Raw genomic sequence first — 20929 nt, 5'->3', positions numbered from 1 at the left:
ATCCATCCAGCCCACCCGTCCCACCTCAGAGCCCAGGAAGAGACAACCTGGAACGATGTGGAGTCATTTCTTTAATACAAATGAAGCTTTTTCTACAGGCTCTGCTTGCAGGCCCCGCATTTGGGACATTGAGCTCAGTGAGGGAGGAAGGTAAGTGGGGCAGAGATGAGGTGACCTGGTGCCGAAGGGCTGAGCAGCGCTCAATGAAGTGACGGGGGGAGGGGGGAGAGTCTAGAGGTACAATCTTTGAATATGTGTCATTTCAGCTGGGACAGTTGGCTGGGTTGTGTCTCCCCTTCCGGGGGCTGCTCATCAGGAAAACGCTCTGATGAAGTCACGGTAACTGATCTGGTTCTCCCCATGCGAACACAGGCTGATCAGCTGGAAAAGAAACAGCAGCGTGAGGACAGGGGAGAAGTACAGTCACGTTTCCCTAAACGATAACTCCAGTGAGAAGTTCCTGTGGGCCAGGGCAAAGGGCCCTGTTCTTCCCTGTAGGGAGCAGCCCACCTACAGGAGAGGAAAACTTTCCCTTATAAGAAATAGCCCCATTCACTCGGGAGTTACCTGCCCCATGAAGTTTCAACCCAGCTTCCTCCTCATTCTAGCAGGAAGAAGCCAAATGTTCCCCGCCCTTCACCTACAGACCTCGGGGGATCCACAGGAACTGAGAGGGACCCACATGGGTGCCCCTTGCCTCTGCTGTCCAGACACAGAAGGTCCCACTGACACAGCTCCTAAGGAACCGTTTCCCTGTGGCAGCAGCTCCCAGCCCCTGCCTAAAGGCAGCGGAGGGAACAGCATATATGAACTGGCACTGGCTGTATTACCATCCCTGGGGGCTTTTAGGGGTGGGTAGAGTTTTTAATGGGGTAGCTAGTGTCTCCTCTTTAACACCATGGGATTATCATAACTCCTTTGAAAGATTTACTCACCCTTCGTCACCTTGTTTTCATGGTCACTTGCATAGTTGGTTAATTCTTTTCTGGTTTGGAGGTAAGCATTAGCTGCTGCTTGGTGTCTATTTTTAGCCTGCGGCTGTGTTATCTAGACTAGGGCTCTAGGCACCTTATGTATTATACAGCTAGACTGGAGGGGCGGTCCTGGGGCTAAGGCCCTGGCTTGGGACTCAAAGCTGGGTTCAATTCCTGGCCTTGCCCGGGGTGACCTAGGGCACGTTATTTAATCTGCTCTGAATCTCAGTTCCCCCATGTGATAACAATCCCTCCTTTCTCCCATTATTTCGGGTATGGCGGGAAGAATCTCTCGCAGAATCTAGCACAGCAGGGCCCTGGTGATGAAATAACCTTGTTGCCTTTACTATAATACCAAAGAAACAAGTCTAACTCAAAAGCATTGTTTGATCCCTTGGCTACCATCCAATCTAATTTTTGCTAATTTTATTAAGAAAACAGGGGACATAGTCCGCAGGTCTTATACATTTCTTCAGCTGGAGAAGTTTTCTGCACTTGTATCTCTAACAGATGCAGCAGTTAAGTTAACATTTGTGTTCAACTATGTTTGGTTTCTTCCCTCACACGCATGGTTCTCGGTCCTGTTTCCTGCAAGGCAGCCTGTGATCTCTGCTGGCTTCTGCTCATGGCACCGTAGCTATATTGCCGTTTACCCTTATTTGCTAAGCCCATAAGGTTATCCGGCCTTAGTGGAGGCCTGAGGTGGAGATGGCGGAGATGCCACACAGGCTTGGGCTTACTGTACCTTCTTGGCAATTCAACTGGGATGTGGTATGCAAAGGCAATGGGTGATCAGAAGCTGCCCTGCAGGAGAAATGACTGTGGTGCCCATGACAACATACCCGTAGAGGAAGGCTAACTACTTGGCTTCCAGTGCTATCTTGAGGCCTATATGGGATTGGATTTCCCCCTCTCCTCCCGGCTTCCGTTTAACACACACTAGGGTGAAGTGGTTTTCACCTCAGGGTTTGAAGGAATTTCTCCCACCTCTTTCTAGCCCCACTGCCAGACTGTATGTGTGGGTCTCCTCTGCCTCTGGGGCCCTGAGCAGAGATGCTCCGGGGGAGGTGAGGGGGGATAGCACACAGTCTAGTTCATGGCATTGCCCGGGGATGGAGCACTGCCAGCAAGTGGGTTTGGCTGCCTTCTGTAAATGGAGAGGGAAGCTCCTTTGGAAGAGCTGAGGCAAGTGAGAGAGGACAGTGCTGTGTGCAATATTACAGGGCTCCCAGGTCAACGTTTCGGCTAAAAGCCAAACTCCACACACGCTGACCGTGCTGCCTCCTGACCTTGTTAACCAGGGCGTCGCTGACCGGCAGGTTGAAGCGGTTGCAGAGGGCAAAGAACTCTTCTTTGTCGAGGAATCCGGAGCTATCCTTGTCGTGGTGAAGGAACGCCTCCCGCATGCTGCTGTTACTCAAGTAGTTATGGTGCTTCAGCTGCTCCTGAACCTGCTTCACTAACTCTTCCAGTTCCTGCCTGCCCATCCCCGCTGCTGACTGGCTGTGGAGGAAGGAAGGAGGGAAATGACTGCATGCAGAAGTCACGCTTGACACATCTGCGCTAAGTCCTTCTCTCGTGTGTTCCACCAACTAAAATCTCTGGTGGCCAGCTGTTCTTCCTCGGATTTATGACACAATTGGTTCCTGAACATCTTGTCTTAAATCAAAAACATCGTAACTCTAATTTCCCATAGGAACAATGTTGGATCGAGAGTTGTAAAGTCAAAACAGGCATCATAAAGTCGAAGCACAATGACAATTCATAAACATAAGTGCCATTCGTTGTAACTCTAATGTCGTAAAGTCAAGGACTGCCTGTAGTAGGCTTCCAAAGACACGCTCCTTTGAATAACAAGGTCACCTGCTTGGTGGACAGGACATTGGGCTGGAAGGCAGGGGCCAAGAGGCCTCTGCCCAGCTCTGCCCCTTCCCCCTGTGCCTCTGTTTCTCTTCTCTCCTTTTGTCTGTCTTGTCTATTTAGAGCGTAAGCTCTTTGGAGCAGGGACTGTCTCCTTCTGTGTGTTCCTATAGTGCCAAGTGGCCCCATTCTCAGCTGGAGCCTCTATGCACTGCCATAAAAATCAGTGGCTGGAGCCCACAACAGCTCGGTGTTGTGGCGTGGTCTCCCAAGGAATGGGACGGAAGCCCTAGCCCCAGGGAGAGGAGAAGGGAGGTCATATAAAATAAGGCTGGACCCTAGACAACAGGGTACGTCCCATCCTTTACAGGCCAAGGAATGGCCCAAATGACCTAATAGCAATGGTAAGAGAACTCTCAGTTAGGCTTCTCTTAGCCAGAGTGCAACAAGAGGCTGGTGCTGGTACTGTGAGCAGCACTATTACCGAGTGCTGCCGTCCTCCACAGGAGAAGGACTACTTAACTGCTCCTAAGCAGTGCTGAAGAGAGATCTTTGCTGCAGGCCTCAGGGCGGAGCCAATGCTCCAAGGGAGATTTCAGGCTCCTGGGCTGTGGCAGCCCCAGCTCAGCAGTTCTTAGATAAGCAGCCTTATTGGTACTTTGCATACACTGAATTCCTTCTCTCTGTGCCCAAGGAGGGGTTCCCAGAGTGGAACAATCAGTTGATCAGTCATTAGCCAGCAGTCCCAGAGTAACAGGCTAGAGCGTGGTCCCATTGGTTAATGACGCTCTACGCAACGTTGCACTAGAACGCACAGCACTAGGGGAGCTACGGCAAATAAATAATAGCCATTTGACCAGCTAAAAGTTGAATGACTTATTAACCCCAGCTCTCACTGCCTCTCGTGTGCTCGCCATTGAAACCTACCTCTCCGCTGCCTGCACTGCCGTTCGTCGAGGGGCAAAGTGATCCCGCAGAGACTGCAGCGTTGTTGCAGGGAAACTCTCGGCGTTGCTTTCCATGTAATTCAAGACGTACTCGTCAGCATCGGTGATGATAAACCTGTGGCCAAACACTGGGCAAGCGACAGCAAACCAAGTGTTACTCTCGTGTATGGGCGAGTCACGTTATTGATGCAGGAGAAGACAAGGTCCATGCCCTGAGGAACTTGCAATGTCAGAGCCAAATCAGAGCAGTTCACGCAGTTTTTTATTATCTTGGTGTAGGAAAAGATCTCCATGAATTCCATGGGCGTTTTTTGCCTATGTCAGGAGCCACTGAGTAAAGGCCTCAGGACTGGCCCAGAGGAATTATGCATTTAACACTGTCTATTTTCTAACATGCTTCAGGATCAGGGTTATTTTCCTCCATGCATGAACTGATGACCTAGGCTACTGGATTTCATCTAGCCCAGTGCTCCAGCATTAACACTTAGAATGCTGGCATACCCCAGAACACCAGCTGCACACATGCTCAAGAAAATATAGTGCGCTCTCTCTCTCATATATATATATACATATGAGAGGACCAGCTAAATGAATGGAACTACACCATTTTCCCACCATCTGCTGCATTTTACACTTGATCCAGAACTAACAGTTTGTAGGCGGAGGATGTTGTGTGCAATATCTGTGCAAAAAGGAAGGGCTTGGCTACACTTACCGGGGGATTGACATGCAGCGATCGATGCATCAGCAGTTGATTTAGCGGTTCTAGTGAAGACCCACTAAATCGACCGCCGATCACTCTCCCATCGACTCCTGTACTCCACCTAAACGAGAAGCGCAAGGAGTGTCAACGGGAGAGTGTCTCCCATTGACATCGTGTAGTGTGGACCCCGCAGTAAGTAGATCTAAGTATGTCGACTTCAGCTACGTTATTCACGTAGCTGAAGTCGCATAACTTAGATTGATCTCCCCCTGTAGTGCATCAGAAAACTCATTTAAAACAACGAGCCTGCTCTAAAGAATAGATGCTCTAATGGCTCCATCGAGCCAGTTCCAGATCTACCTTCAACCGTGGCACCGATGGTGAGGTCCGCTGGCTCATAGTAAACAGGGTTATCTGTAGTGGAGCCTGGCTTGGGGACTTTGGTCTTTCCTAAGTATTTGCCTCCAATGATGCCTGAATTGCGGACAGGCGGCTCATAGATGCTGATCATGTCAGTGGAGAGGAAATAGGAGAGGATGAACTGGCGCTTTCTCTCCTCAGGGTTTGGTGATTCCTAGAGAAGAGAAGGACCGGAGTGGTTGTGTGGTCAGGAAACACATATTTGGACATTCAAAGCTAGCTGCTTTTCTTGGATACTCACAGATTACTCCTATACACCCCCAAGCGGCCAAGGACCGAACCTGGAGCTTTCATTTTTACACCTGTCTAAACACCTACAGCACTTGGTTCGAGCCCCTGCCTAAAGAAGGCAAGAGGAGTAACCAGCCTGCTGCACTGTAATAAAACCACAGACTACGTTCAACGTCGGGATATCAGTGGCTCATTGGACTACTCCCAGCTCAAGGTACTGCTCCGCATGCCTAACCATGGCAGAATCTGGTCCACTCATTATGTTCAGCACTCCAGGAGCAATGCGTATCCTGTATGAAGTGATTCATCATGCAAAGAAGGATTTGCTGTAGAATTAAAGTCTGTACCGCCGTGAGGGCTGGACAGATCCCAGCTCCTAACCACAAGACGGAACCCGCTGAGCACGCCACTGGATTTATGTGGTTAGATTAAAATTAGCTTTGATCTGAGCTCTAAACTATGGCCTTCAGGAACAAATACAGCCAACGAGAGAGAACAGCCATGGCATCCCCCTTAGAATTTGGGAGGGGCAGACGTCAGCTGACCCAAGGGTAGCATAGGAACTACTGCTACAGCGCAGAGGCCATGCACATGGCAGCTCAAAAGCTGCTTCTGTGTGAAGAGCACAGCTCTCAGCTGGGCTCCCTCGCCAGCTTCCAAGCCTGCAAACCGCTGGACAGTCCTGATGTAACGCACCACAGCTGGCTTCTGAAGCTGGGATTAGCCCTGGGGAGGAGGGGGCAGGGTGCACAGGTGCTGGCAGGTGTTACTGGAAGAAGATGATGTAACGTGGCATGGACGTGGGGGGCGAGGATGGATGAAAGTCAGGTTCAGGCGGCAGTACTGCTCATCTGAGCATTGATCCAACACCTACTGAAGTCAAGGGGAGTCTTTCCATTGACTTCAATGTGGGAGTGGTGCAGGCCTATGTAAGTATTGTCTGGTCCTGCTTTTATTCTGCCTTTATTACTGCTTGTCCTAAAGGCCATAATGGAACACGTGACCATCCTCAAGCAGAGGGATGTTCTCTGGTGGCTGCTGGAGATCTTTCTTGTAGCATTAACATAGGATAGCACTTGGAGGCAGCTAACCGAGAACACACCTCTCCCCCAACCCTTCTGATTTGGAGAATGTAACCAGGTAGCATTTACTCATGGACCAAGCTCTTACCAGTGCAACCTGATAGCGCAGCACCTTGTGGTCATTCTCTAGCATCTTAATAAAGTTTTTCCTGGGAGGCTGTGGCAGCAGGGAGAAGCAGTTCTGCAGGGAGTCTTCCAGGAAGCCGTAACCATTGTAGGGAGGAATGATCTGCACCCAGAAGAGACAGGAGGCACACGTGGTTACAACTAACAAAAAGACAAGGGTCAGGAAGCAGCTCCGGGCAACCGTTCTCTGCAGCGAGAATTGTGCCAGTGCTGAATACCTTCCCCACGGGCAAGGCCGTTTTCCCCAAAGCTGTGCCGTGATACCCTGGACTGTACAGCCAGACAGCATGGGCCAGGCCCTCAGCTGCTGTAAATCAGCAGGCCTCCCATGACTTCAGTTACAGCAGCTGGCCCTATGTTTTACATGCTCTAGAAGAACAAGTCCGAGTTTAAGGCCAGAGGGACCAGCAGGTCATCCAGTCTGACCTCTTATCTCCACTCAACCCCCCCTCCCGCCCCCGGCCACCCCCTCCCCAAGCCAACAACCAGCATTAGATCAAAGTATACCAGCCCGCAATGGGCCAGGCAGAGAGGTGCACCAATCCCCAGAAGCCCCTGCAATGGCAGGGAAGTGATGGCATTGCAGGGTTTCCGGTTTATTGTCTCTGACTGACTCCAGATCGAATGTGCTCCGGCCAAATGATGTTTGTTTTCCTAGTTCCAAATCCTGCCAATTCAGCCTCAAGCTTGAGGTTCAAGCTGGGTTCTTTCCTTTCCAAGCAACCCTATCAGCTGTAACTGATTGAAGCCAACGAACCCATTCTGCTGACAATACAGATCCTGTGACTTAAGCTCCTAAATCACTTAGGCCCAATGGGAGTTAGGAGACTAACTATCTTTGAGGATCTGGGCATTAGGCATCTTGGCAAATGTTACCTATAACATTTGCTCTGTACTATGGCAGCCGCCCCGAGAGCGGAGAACATGGCCAAACTAACTGACTCATCAACTCAACCTGATCACCCCGCTGGTTGGAGGTAACCAAGCTACGCAGATGTTTCCTACATGAGCTGTGTTGTTAAGCCTTTCCCCGCTGCTGGAATGGCATCCCAATGAAAGTACTAGCCGCTCTGGAATTGCCATAGTGGAACAGATCAATGTCCATCTACTCCTGTATCCTCTCCCTATGACGGGCCAGTACTGGACATTCCTGAGAAAGACATGGGCCCCTTCGGCAATAATATGCCTACCTGTGTGCAAGTGTACAGTGTAGAGGGGCTGCAGTTGTCTCCTTAGCCCAGCTGCTCACCCCCATGAATCACGGTGATAGCCCCTGTACTTAACCGTGTGTACTCTCTTTGGCCAAAAGCCTGAGTTATTTGTTCAGTTTTCATGGAGTCTTTAGTAGGACTCTACTCGCATAGAAATGTAGGGCTTGAGGGACCTCGAGTCCAAACCCCAGCACCGAGGCAGGACCAAGGAAACCTAGACCATCCCTGACAAGCATTTATCCAACCTTCTGAGAAACCTCCAGCGCTGGGGACAGGTGAATAACTGCTGCTCTGTGAGTCAGGGCTGCAGAATTTGGCTCCGAGTAGGGTCCTGTGGCGACTTATTCATATCACCATCTAATGAGGTTTATTGGTTTTTAAATCTCAGACTCAAAGCAAATTCCACAAGTCCACTCAACACTGTGGAAAAGGCACAAGGTGCATTCCAGAGCATTAGCAGATGTTTTGTCTTCCAGCCGCTGTGTCATTCAGCAATGGAATTAACCTTAGAAGTAGAGAGCTATCCAGTACTTCACTGCTATATAGGTTAAAACTCACAGCCATACTGCCCTGGCTGACACACACTAGTCTTTCCCTCTGGCTTCCCCTTAATCTGACACTCTTGAGCAACACATTAGGAGAAAGTATTTCTAAAAGGCTTACGATAACGGCACTGAGGAGTCCTAAGGGTCTTTGCTTTGCACAGACTGATGGGTTTCTTTCCCGCCCCCTGTGAATTTTCTCCCAGTACCTGTGGCACTTCCTCTGGTGGCTTCTTCTTTACATCCACCGGCTGGAAGTCAGTGATGCCAAACTTCTCGTAATAGAACTGTCTTGTGAACTCATCACAGTCGTAGATGAAGAAACTGCGCCCCAGGAGGGTGATGGGCTTGCCAACGGCAAAATCTTTAACAGTGTACCACTCCAGCACCTCCTGATTGGAGATCTCCAGCACGCAGCGGGGGAAGGTTTCTGGGGAAGATCAGGGGTAGAAAAGGCAGCTCAGTGAGCTAGACGTAGTCTTTATTACCGCATACAAAGCAAGAGACGAGAAAAGCCTGTCTGTATGTGACAGGTATAAACAGCTTCAGTGGGCCAGTGGTGGAATGCTGGAGATGTTGCACTTGCTTTGGCAAATCGGCAGCAAAAGGTTAAATGTTTTAAAACCAATAGATTGTTTCTGTTGGAAAGAAATTGTAAACTCAAGAAAGGTTCCTGGGATTAATTACATAGACAGTATATTTATAATATGAGACACACAGATGTCCACCCATCTATGCTCACGTACACACACTCTCTCTCTCTCTCTCTCTCTCTTCCGGCTAACAGAAAATGGGTAAAGCCCCAAGCACAGACTCTTACTCATCTTGTCCACAAAGCTTTTGGGCAAGCGCTGGCGTCTGATCAGCACCGGGAAAGGGTCTCTGCCATCGTTGCGTTCGTGGAGTTCCCGAACCTCCACCGTGTCGTCAGCCAGGTAGAAATGGATGATGAAAGGCCGGTTCTCGCCAAACATGTTCTCGGTGTCATCCCATATGGCGTAGAAGCGTAGGACCTGCAGGTGGTGGAGAGCCAAGCAAGGCCATGAACCCAACATGAGACTAAAACATGCCCTGTCCGGATTAGGCTGGTGTGATTTGGGGGCTGTGTATGCAGAAGGATCGTGCCCAGAGCACAGGGATGCCAGTCGGCCTGTGTTAAGCACTGGTGAGACTGGCCTTGAACTCCTGCAATGATTTATGGGCTCTGGTCAGCAAAGTCATTGAAGGAGGCAGTTCAGAGAAGAGAAGCAGAAATGATTCGGCAGCAGGAGGGTTTTGACTAAGAGAACCAAACAAAACTAGCTGGGCTAGACAGCAGCTGAGGGGAGAGAAGATCCATCTACAAATATCTGAAACACCACGGAGGGACAGGAATTATTCAGGGTTGTTCAGGGGACAGGAGGGGGAAGAAAGTGATCAAAGGAAATATTGGGGAAAATGCCCTAGCACTGAAATGTATCAGTTCCCAAGGGCAGCGCTTGGACATAGATAACTAGGCTGGACAACACACTAGAGAATAACAATCTAGCACCGGCCTCATGAGCTGGACTAGCTGATCCAACAAGGCTCAAACTGTGACCTCTTCATGACAGAACTTCCTTCCAGCCCAGATCACAGGGAGACACGGGTGGCAGGCATCTTGCTCTCAACCATCAGGCTGCCTAAACACCATAGCTACTCTTGGGTGGGGCTGTGGTTTATTTGCCTCAGAGGTCAAAATCATCACACAGCAATGGATGTTTGCAATGCAACATCGTTACCCATTGAGGTAGCAGCTAGCCACAGAGCTGGATTATAATGTGCCTTTCATGACAGCAGATGTGAAATCAGGAGTCTTCAGATGCCAAACAGTCAATGCCCCTGACGCACTCGGGCAAGTGGTTGATTACCCTACCTGGACATAAGGCTTTCTGGAGCGAGAAAAAGAGAGAGGAGGATCTAGAGTGTGGGCTGAGCTGTTCTGAAGGAGGAACTCTAGAAGCAGCCAAGCCTGGGGAGAAGGTAAGAGCTGAACTTTGTATTCTCTTTTTATTGATTTCTTTATTGACAAAGCCAGACACCCAGAGAAGTAGGATGTGTTTGGCCCCTGCACAATGTACGGACTGCGTTTGCAGAGCTGCCTGGGGGAGGCACCTGCTCACGGACACCCACAAGAGTCACGTATAAGTACCACTCTGAATCACAGACACAACAGGGAACGACCCACCCTAAGGAAAGGCACCCACACCCCACTCACCTGCTTGTCAAAGGACAGAAACTGTTTGAGCTGGTCGAAGCTCGACGGCGTGACGTACATGCGCAGGGGCATCTTCCGGAGCTCCGTGTATGGGTCGAAAATCATTTTCTCAGGAGGGTTCAGTTCAATTCCTTGGCTCTCCAGAAATACCTAGGGAAAGTGTCTGGGCCATTAATGCTGCGATGGGCTCTTAGGGTCAGGAGGCAAGGAAAGCTCTGGGCTGGGTTTGGGAGGGTATCAGCAGGAGCCTGTAAGCTCACTGTTTGCAGTTGCACCTAGAGGCCCCAATCCCAATATGCTAGGTGCTGTACAATAATCATAGACTCGTCGACTTTAAGGTCAGAAGGGATCATTGTGATCATATCATCATTCATAAAGGTTTTTAACTGTCAGTTGCCTCTTTGTTTCCACGGACCTTTCAGACCTCATTGCAAGCCAGATCTTGAAGTCCTGCCTCAGGTTAGACTCGAGCAAACCTCCCATTGGCTTCACTCCTGGGAGTTTTGCCGGAGTAAAGACTGAAGAAGGACTTCAGATCTTGTCCCTTTATGTTTCTATTACAAATTGAAAGGGCAAGTCTCTCTTTTTTGGTTTAATTTGCGATGCTCCTGGAAGGCGCCAGCTCTGGAAAGCAGAGCCCTATTTCTACACTCACGGCACTCACCCGAGAGAGCCACTGAAGCCAGTGGGACTGCTCGCCTGCCTACGTCACCAAGATTTGGCCCAGAACACAGGCAGCTTGGGAAGCAGCAGCACAAGCTTCCCCACCAGGGAACTGACCCCTGAGTTGGAGAGATCACCACCAGGGCTGAGAAGGAAGGGACGGGCTGCATGGCTTAGTAGTTCTGGCCTTCAGGATGCCAATTTATGCTAAATGTAGTGGCAGGTTTGAGATGCAGACACTTTGAAATGGGAACTGGACGACATCATCAACTCATTTTACATAAGCCACCAAACGACCGTAGAGTCATATCAGGGACTGGATCTACAGCTGGTGTAAACAGGCATAACTCCACTGACTTCAATGGTCACTCAGTTCCAGTTTGCACCAGCTCTATAAAAGAGATCAGGCTACATCACAGGTTCTCAATGTGTTGTCACAACCCTGCGGGGTGGGAGTATCAGAAATGGGTGTCAAGGGGTCATGAGTGACCATCACACCTGTCCCATGGTCTTATGTGGGGTGAGGCCCCAGTATGGAAGAGGCTGAGAATCCCTGATCTTACTCATTTGTGTGTTGGGAACAGAGCAGGGATTCTAGTGAGCTTTGCCTATCGCTAACTCCTAGGATTCTCTTATTCGGCTAGTTCCCTGCATCCCTGATGCACCTGTGTGAACGGGTCACAGTCGACTATGCGGAAAGTCTTGCCATAGATGGTGATGTTCATGCCCCGATTCAGGTCTTTCCAGTGGTAATGGTCCCCTCGGTCATTCTTGGGTATCCGCTGGCGTTTGATGAGCTTGCCCTGAGGAATACCTGAGTTCTCCACGATGGGCTCCATGACAGACATGCTGTCGTCCTCCAAGTAGTAATAAATACCCACTTGGCGGATCCGGAAATGCTCTTCTGTGGATATAGGAACATCTTCCTGGAAATAGGCATCAAACTTCAACACCTGCAACGTGGGGAAGGACCCCAGAAGGAGAGAAGGAACTGACATTAGTGACGGCATTAATCAAAGGTCTTGTTAACGTTTGCCCTCTGCTTTGACAACATGGGTCACTGGGCTTAGTACTTATCATGCCATCGAGGGCCCCAGAGTCTGGCCACAGACTGACTGCAAGAGCATCAGGGGAGCTTTCATTGCTAGTGGTTTTTCTAGAGCCCAATATTTTGTAAATTTTTCCCTTGTCCGAGGCACCCCGGGACCGAGTGTAAGTGGCTTGAATAAACATAGCACCTGCCCCCCAGCAAAAGATCTCCAAGCCCTTTACAGTCAGGGGCCCCGCCTAGCAAGTTGCTGAGCTCTCCAGTTCCCATTGGTGGAGCTCACTGACATACACAAGCTTCTTTAATATGCTCAGCCTCTCAGAGTCAATGTGGCTGCCGAGCTGCCAACAGGGGAATCCATTCTCACGTTCTCTGGCTCCACTACTGAAGAGGTTTCCTGTGCTCTACTGGATTTGAGAATCTGCCTTGCTCTCCTGCAGTTGCATTTGCCCTGCAGACTGACACCGAGACCCAGACTGTGCGTGGGGAGGTGGTGGCGAGGGAGGGTCAGGGCACAAGGCAACTGCCCTGTCTTGGTCACCCAAGTACAGCCACAATCACAGTTCCTATGCTTGAGCGAAGCACAAGGAATGTTTCCTCCATGAGATCCCAGGCTGCAAGGGGTGTGGAGTAGCTAGGGCCATGGACCTGCCTGCTTCTCCATACCAGCCCACAGAGCTGGCCAGGCATGCTGTGGGCAGCAGATGGTGCCACCCTAAAAGCTGGCCCAGCCTACGCATTCCCCCTTGGGCTCTCCGAGCTCAGAGCGAGATTGCAACTTGCTGGGGCATGATCCCTCCCAGGCTCTGCAAGGGGTGGTGCAGCACGTTCCTTAAGGACACAGTCTGGCCCAAAGCAGATACGCTGACGACGACTAATGCAGGAAGTCTATATGGGGCAGTACAGGCACACGGACACTGTGGTGATGAGCACGGTATAAACTCCCAGCTCGACAAACAGGAGATGGCCCCTTTGCATGGGCCCTTTAGGAACCTGGCTCTGTTGCAGCTCCAGCATAATTTTGCAAGGAGAACATGAGAGGGTGGGACTTACAGGGAGATGGTTATAAAGTGAAGCATCCAGAGTTCATCCGAGTTCTTTTTAAACTACTGGAAATGTCCTTGCGTAGCTCGTGGGGAATGCTTTATAATGTTTACTTACTGTAATCCTCTTCGCAAGCAAAGAAAGCCTCTTTCAATCCAGACGTCAGTTGTCTATGACTAAGGACTACAGCATCTGGAAAATACAGTCTATACTGTCTGTTCCCCGGACCCTGGGTTTGGCTAGCAATGCTCCTGAACTAAGGCTCTCTGTACCTTTTTGTCAAAAGCCACATGTGCTGGAATGAAGTCAGAAGGTGGGGCCTGCTTGGCTTGCCCGTAGGTCAGCGTGGGTCTCTTGTTGGACAGTTCATCTAATTCGGCCTGGGACAGCTGGTTCACATAGAGTCGCTCCCTGCCTATCCCCATCGTCGGTAGCCGTGAACAGGCAAAGCCATTCCTATAGCCCAGTGTCTGGGAGCGATGGAAAGCCGATTTCTAAGGAAAGCAATTCAACCATTAAATACAATCTGGCACCAGCTAGATCTTGATACACAAAGCAAATTCTTTCACCAAAAAAACAGCTCAAGGTGTCAGATACCCTGAAAAATGGCCTGGTCCCACTCAGCCAAAGGAGGTTGCAGAGAGGACAGGTGTTTTAGGGAGCAGGCACTGGTTTGGAAATCCGGAAATCAGTGTCGATAGATCTAAAGGAGAATCTCAATTTGTCCTTAGCAAGATAGAGCCTCTGACACACTGTTGAGCCGTTCTCATTCCATGCCATAGAAGGAGGTGGGAACCATCACATTACAGTATATGGAAAGAAAACTCCTTCCGCGCCCCATCTTTGCAATCAGTTCAGCCTTGAGCATGTGAACAAACCGCCCAATTGTTAAGCCTCTAATCCTATGTCTAATCCCAAGGTACCAATAGCATTCCAAGTACTTGCCCATTTTTTCTTAAACCTAAATCCAGTGGCCTCTGCCGGCGCTGCTCAGGACAGAGCAGCAGTGAAGCAAGAGGGTTTATTTAAGGGAAGTGAATGGACAGTTGCATAAATATTATACTTGCTGCAGAATAACCATTTCCTGGTGGTAAATAAATGCCTGGGCGAAGTGGAGGTGTTTGTGGGAAAGACAGCTGAGACAAAACCAGGACGCTTATCTATTAAAGCGGGGAACAGCAATCCTGTGACAGAGTAAACTGCAGTGTATTTGGCCCAATCCTGCAGCCCTTAAAGGCACTAAGGCAGTCGCCTAGGCACCTGATGGAATTTTTAAAAGTGCTTATCTGCGTCCTTAGGCCCCTAACTGCCTTTACAGATCGGGCCCATAAGGACTCCTAGTGATGTTAAGAGGATCTGGCTTCCAGATCAGGACTCTCCTACCCAATGACTGATGTGAATGTAAAGAGATAGCCCTAAATGTGAGCTCCTGCAGCTGGTCTCAGCTACGCCAGCAAGTATCTGAAGGAACAACCATTGACTTCAGGGCAGTTCCGAGCCCATTCTCCCCCTCAATGAACACATTAATTTTTTGCCTTCCTCGTGCAAATTGCTGCCACCAGCCCAGCACTTCTGAGCAACCCTTTAATAATAACCCGACTAGCCAACTCCTGCTCGCGGTGGATGTTTTTGCTAGAAGATCCACTCCAGTTCAAACAGAAATTAATTCAGCAAAGTTCTCTGGCCTGTCCTATAGAGGAGGGAAGGCTAGATGGCCACAACGGGCCCTTCTGGCCTTCGAATCTAGAAGTGACTGTGAATTACACCAGTTGTCCTGCTGATGTCAATGAAACGACTCACATGAGTATGGCAAGCAGGATTTCTACAGGCCAGAGGAAAGAAACGTTTGGACAAGGAACTAGCTTTGAGGTTCAAACTTTCAAGGGGCTATAAACAATGGTAAGAAAAAAAAATTAAATGGTGAAGAGCCGGGACAAAGCCTTTTTAACTGTGTCGGATCGGTGTGGGGGCAAGGAGTGACCGCTCTTCCCTGAACAGCTGACTTCTCAGTGGCTTGTCAGGCTGATTGATTGTGTGCCTCAGAATGCAACTGGCCAACAATTGCATGCTGAGCTGAGCCCCGTGTCTCCATGAAAATCATAATCCATGCAAATGTGAAAAAAAGCAGAGGAGTGGTTAATGGGTCCTCAGATCCCATCAAGGATGACTGGGGAAATTAAGTTCCATTGCGGGACACTGAGTTTCAAAAGGAATATGGGGGTATCCAATCAGCAGTAATGGGGTTATCATAGGTACCACTGGGGTATCGAGAGAGCATGGGATCTTTGCCCAGGGGAGAATCAGATCCCTTCAGGGATAGCAGGCTCTATCAGGGGCTGGGGGGCAGATATTCAACCAGTGTGTTAGAGTGCAGTTGGAAGGGTATCTGGGGAACACTACAGCCCATTGGGGGGCATTGGGTTCCCATGGAGGTATCGGGATGCATTGGGTCGCTATCCTGGAGTATCAGGTTCCATGGGAATATTAGGAGGGTACAGAGCTATCAGGCCCCATGGCGCACAGAGGTACCTATCCTGGGGATATCAGATTCTCATGAGGGTCCCATCCCTATCAAGGAGGGTGTGAGGACCAATGGGGGTCTGAGGACAATTTGGAACCAATGGTCCCATATCCTCGAGCATTGGGCGGGCACAGGAATCCCTGTTGTGGGGTAGCAGTTGTCATTGGATACTGAGTCCCATGGGAGGTATTTCAGAGTAACAGCCGTGTTAGTCTGTATCCGCAAAAAGAAGAACAGGAGTACTTGTGGCACCTTAGAGACTAACAAATTTATTGGCCTCTCAGAGTTGGTAAGACAACTCCCACCTGTTTATGCTCTCTGTATGTGTGTATATATATCTCCTCATTATATGTTCCATTCTATATGCATCCGAAGAAGTGGGCTGTAGTCCACGAAAGCTTATGCTCTAATAAATTTGTTAGTCTCTAAGGTGCCACAAGTACTCCTGTTCTTCTTTTTATGGGAGGTATTGGGAGGGCACAAGGTTCCCTGTTCTCGGGTTATTGGGTCCCAGAGGGGATCCTGTCCCAGGAAGTGGGGGATTGGTTTGCAGGGGAACTGGGCGTTACTTTTGGGGGTATCAGGTTTCTGGAGTTGGGGGAATCAGGTCCTGGGGACTGGGTCCAGGGGAGGGAGGATCCTGTGCAGGGGAGTGTGTCATCTTGGAGGGGTAGAGATTCCAGGCGCCAGGGAACATTAGAAGTCCCAGGGGTATCAGTCTGGGGATATTGGGTCCCATGGGGGGCAGGGGGCAGATCTGGTCCTGGGGGCAGGGGGATTGGGTCCAGGGAGGGATATTGGCAAGACATGGGGATCAGGTCCCGGGGATATCCATCTGGCGGTATCTTGAGATCAGGGGTGACCAGACAGCAAATGTGAAAAATCAGGTGGAGCCTACATAAGAAAAAGACCCCAAAATTGGGACTGTCCTTATAAAATCCGGACATCTGGTCACCCTACTTGAGATCAGAGGTATGGGGTGCAGGGGGAGGGGAGGATTGAGTTCCAGGGTCATGCATGTCGATCCATGTGTATCAGATCCTGGAAAGGGGATTGGATCTTGGGGTCAGGGGTATCAGTCCACCGGTATCAGGTCCCGGGGGGTGGGGCTGGGTCCAAGGGTCGGGGGATGAGGGAAAGTATCCGGTCCCGGGAGAGTTTTTGTCCCGGGGTAGGGGTGGAATTGGGTCCCAGGGTTGGGGGTATCAGCCGGGGGTACCAGGTCTTGGGTTGGAGGTACCGGGTCGCAGGGGGTATTGGTTCGGGAAGGGATCCGGTCCCAGCTCAGGAGGGGGAAGGAATCGGCAGAGGGATCGGGTCCCGAGGGGTATCCGGTCGGGGGAAGGATTGAATCCTGGTGGGATGGGGGGTGGGGATGGGGTCCCAGGGAATCGGGTCCCGGTGGGGGCTCGGCCCTGGGGGGGTGGGGGGGGCCGGGGTCCCGGGGGCACTGCCGGGGGGGGCGGGCCCGCGCTCTCCTCACCGTGGGGTCGCTGAAGGCGCTGCCCGGCAGCAGGGGCAGCCCCTGCACGGGATGGGCGCTCATGGCCAGCGGGCGCCTGGCGCGGCGGCTCCGGTCCCCAGCCTGCCCCGGCGCCCGGCAACGCCGTCACCCTGGCAACCGTAAACATTCCAGCGCTCGCTAAGCGCGCGGGCTGCGAGGGATGCGCCGCCTCTGGGCATGCGCGCTGGGTGCAGCCGGCTCCCCCCGCGGGAGCCGGGGGCTAGTGCGAGTGTTTCCCGGGGTGGGGGCTTTGCCCAGAGAGCGCTGCCAAGCCCCACCTGCAGCCCCCTCTTCCCCTCCCCCGCCCCGTGCCAGGGTGCAGCGCACCAAGCCCCTGCCCCCTGCCTGTGCGCTAGGGCCCCTTCCACCGGCTGGGCTGGGGTGGGGGTCCCCTGCCCACCCCTCTGCCTGTGCGCTAGGGCCCCTTCCACCGGCTGGGCTTGGGGTGGGGGTCCCCTGCCCACCCCTCTGCCTGTGCGCTAGGGCCCCTTCCACCGGCTGGGCTTGGGGTGGGGGTCCCCTGCCCACTCCCCTGCCTGTGTGCTAGGGCCCTTTCCACCTGCTGGGCTGGGGGGGTCCCCTGCCCACCCCTCTGCCTGTGCGCTAGGGCCCCTTCCACCGGCCGGGGGTGGGGTGGGGATCACACACCCTTGGCTGGCCAGTACCCTGCTCCCCCGGGAGTGTGTACCAGGTCCCCTCCACCTGCTGGGCTGGGGGAGAGGTCACACTATCCAGGTGTAATCAGGGGCAGGGGGAATGGTCCCGCTATTGTGAGGCACTTTCCTGGCTTATACACTACCCCGGTGGACTGGGCTAGCAAAAGGATCTGAGTCCTCACTCCCACTTCCTTTACCCAGAGGCCTCCCTGACCTCGAGGATCCCCCTTCCAGTCTCCTGTGTGGCAGAGTCCTTGTAACCCCGACAAGGCTGGGCCCAGGATTCCTGAGGGGCTCGACCCCCTGATCTTGTTGTGGTCACTTAGGACAGGGGCTAGGGTGTCCCCATTCCGGGATACTCTCTCCGCTCTGGATGCTTCCCTGGCTCACTGATCATTACACATAGTTCAAGCAAATACAATTTATAAAACAGCAACCAATTTAAAAAAAAAATAAGGAAAAACTGGGAGAGGTTAAAGGGAAACACATCACCCCGCTCTGTGGCATGGGGACATCACAAACAGCCGTTTCTGGAATGTAAGGGACTTTCAGACTGTTCATCAGATGTGCCAGGCCTCCTTCCCAGGCCCAGGCTGTGCTGCAGGGATGCTGCGGGTCGAACACTTGCTCTGGCGGTGGCCACACGCCTTCAGGCTCTAGGTGGGAGAGCTCTTCTTCCCAGCGTCATCCCCCGGTCGGGGTTATGATCCCCTCCAGGTCTGGCCTGCAAAGCCTCTTAGCTGGGGGTGTCTCCCTGCATGGGGCCCACTGCCCCGGGTCCCACCTCGCTCTTCCCAGCTGCTCGCTGCACTTGGCTCCGGACTGGTCCAGCCCCAGCACTGCTGCTTCTCCACCTCCAGCACAGCTCCCTGGGCTGCTTCTCTGCCCCGCCCCCCGCCCTCCCCCCCCACACAACTCCATTTTGGATCAGGATCCCTATAATTACAACACCATGACATTTCAGATTTAAATAGCAGAAATCATGACATTTATGATTTTTAAAATCCTATGACCGTGAAATTGACCAAAATGGACCATGAATTTGGTAGGGCCCTACTCATGATTTTTGAACATTTGGGGCTGGCCATACTGAGGGCCATCCCATAACCTCCCCCCATTTCGCACATTCTCTTCGTGTCCAAACAGCATCTATGCAGGAGTGACCAGCTCTTCAACGGGAAAACAGGGACAGCTGCGGTGTGGGTAGGACCCAGGGGGTGCACCCAGGACGGGTTTGTTTTTTAGGGCAACAGCCCTCCATCGTCCCACACACACCGAGTGAGGGGTCAGGCTGGCTCGGGGACTCATGTGGAGGGGGCAGAAGCTGGTGGGGAAAGCGTGTGAGGGTGGGGAGGGCCAAGTGACAACATGCAGCCGCTCTGCCTGGGAAGGTTCTGGGAAATTCACGGGCCCTCAGCATGCCTGTCATCAGTGTCACCATAGCAATCGGCTAAGGGCTCCTGCAGGTGGCTGGGCTGCAAAGAGTTAGAAAACCTGGACAAAATACAACAGGGACATCAGGACAGGCCCTGACGACTGGGACATTCCTGCTCTTCAAGGACACAAGGTCACCTTACTGGTCCGCCCGCAAAACCTGAGAATGGCCACGCCATTGCTCTAATAGTGCAAATAAAATAATAAAATGCAGAGACACTTAGAAATGCTTCTCACTGAGCTGCACTTAAAGTATCTTTATTTACTGCCTAGTGTCCTTCTCGCTGTAAAACCCACCCTGGCCTATGTTTCAGCAAAAGATCAAACACGGTGACGGAAAGGAAGGATTTTCTGCTACGTATGCTTTTGTACCATAAATAAAACATTCAGGGGGGAGGGGAATGGCAGGTTGACTTTTAAAAAAGAAGCTGGCTCCTAGATCTTTCATACCATTGTCCTTTAATTCCTTGGAAGGCCATGGGTCACCTGAACTGCGCACCATGGTTTTTTTCACAACATCAAGGCAGCAGCAGGAGCTATCCATCTGTCCATCTTCCTCAAACATTTCAAAGGCACCTATCACCATGATATTTAGGCCTGGGACAAGTAAAGGTAGCATTAAATGGGCACAAAAGGGCTCTGGTCTCTCCTCCTTCCATTACCATCTGCCCCCCATTCCTTCCCCTCATTCCTTTATTCTCCTCCTCCAACTGCTCTTCTCTCCCCTGTGAGACTTCTTTCTTTTCTAAGAGCGCTCAGATCCTCCTGTTTTCAAATCACAGGGTCTACTTGAGCCACAGGAGAATCACCATTCACTGTTAGCACTACAGGCTCTATGACATACCACTGAGCAGTTCCAATTGCCATTCTACAGCAGTAATAAGGATACACACTGACCACTTCTTTGAGATATTCAGGAGCTTGTTGTCAGCCACAGGAACAACGGGTTTGCTGCATTATCTTGCACACAGCTGTTGTTTATGTTGCAAATGTACATCATAATATGCCATGGGGTAAGTGACTGCTGGACCCCTGCAACTTAACATTTCCTGAACCGGGCCTGGTTATGTTCCTATTACAGACACTTGCAAAACTCCCATTGGCTTCAAAGCAAGCGGGGATCAGACTCTGGTGAATTTTAACTGTGCGCTTTGCATTTTACGCTGAGGTTTGTTCCCCTCCTCTATACATAATTTTTATCTCCTTTAAAAAGATGCAATAACAAGGGAGTGGAGAGACCTTCAAAGAAGATTGTTGTGAAGCAAGCACTCCTCATTCCCAAATCCTTGAAGTGACAGACAGCAGAGGTGTGGATCAGTCAGCAAGGGGGATTATTTTCCTCCTGCCTTGCTTTATCTGAAAAGTACAACAAAGGCCACGCTGTAGTGTGTGAACGGGCAGTGGGACGCGGAGTTCTTCAAATGGAGGTCGGGCTGGGAGAGACACAACCCTGGCCCTCAAGTGGGAGAGAGAGAAGAAAACCAGCCGTGATGAGATAAAAAAGGAGTTTGATGAGCTTGGAAAGTAAAATGATAGATTCAAGGCCAACCGGTTCTGAAAGAGAGGAGATTAAAGAGAGGCACAACCAACCGCTGGGCCTATGCTATCACGCTAATGTACTTCTCATCATGGTGCTATCTGAGCACCTCACAGTCTCAAATGGACCATACCCTGGGAGGCAGGGTAGTGCTATTATCCCCATTGTACAGATGGGGAACTGAGAGACA

At 51.3% G+C, this 20929-nt stretch overlaps 1 protein-coding gene across 3 annotated transcripts; it reads right to left on the bottom strand.

Annotated features, from left to right (window-relative positions):
* Window positions 1-51: 51 nt before the first annotated feature.
* Window positions 52-20929, bottom strand: EFHC1 (EF-hand domain containing 1). Of its 3 annotated transcripts, none has more exons than XM_034766691.1 (11): window positions 20100-20929; window positions 13360-13581; window positions 11661-11948; window positions 10333-10482; window positions 8917-9109; window positions 8306-8526; window positions 6306-6446; window positions 4845-5058; window positions 3762-3909; window positions 2264-2477; window positions 52-381 (listed from the first exon to the last, which is right to left on the bottom strand). In XM_034766691.1, exons 2-11 carry the CDS (start codon window positions 13510-13512, stop codon window positions 313-315), a joined length of 1791 nt encoding a protein of 596 aa, XP_034622582.1. In that variant the 5' UTR covers window positions 13513-13581; window positions 20100-20929; the 3' UTR covers window positions 52-312. The 3 variants fall into 3 exon arrangements, with proteins under 3 accessions (XP_034622582.1, XP_034622579.1, XP_034622580.1); XM_034766688.1 differs by lacking the exon at window positions 20100-20929 and adding an exon at window positions 18261-18592; XM_034766689.1 differs by lacking the exon at window positions 20100-20929 and adding an exon at window positions 17092-17242.

Source organism: Trachemys scripta, chromosome 3, assembly GCF_013100865.1.
Source record: "Trachemys scripta elegans isolate TJP31775 chromosome 3, CAS_Tse_1.0, whole genome shotgun sequence".
Taxonomy (NCBI): Eukaryota; Metazoa; Chordata; order Testudines; family Emydidae; genus Trachemys; species Trachemys scripta.
Note: the sequence above shows the minus strand (reverse complement) of the source record. Positions and strands in the feature narration are given on the sequence as shown.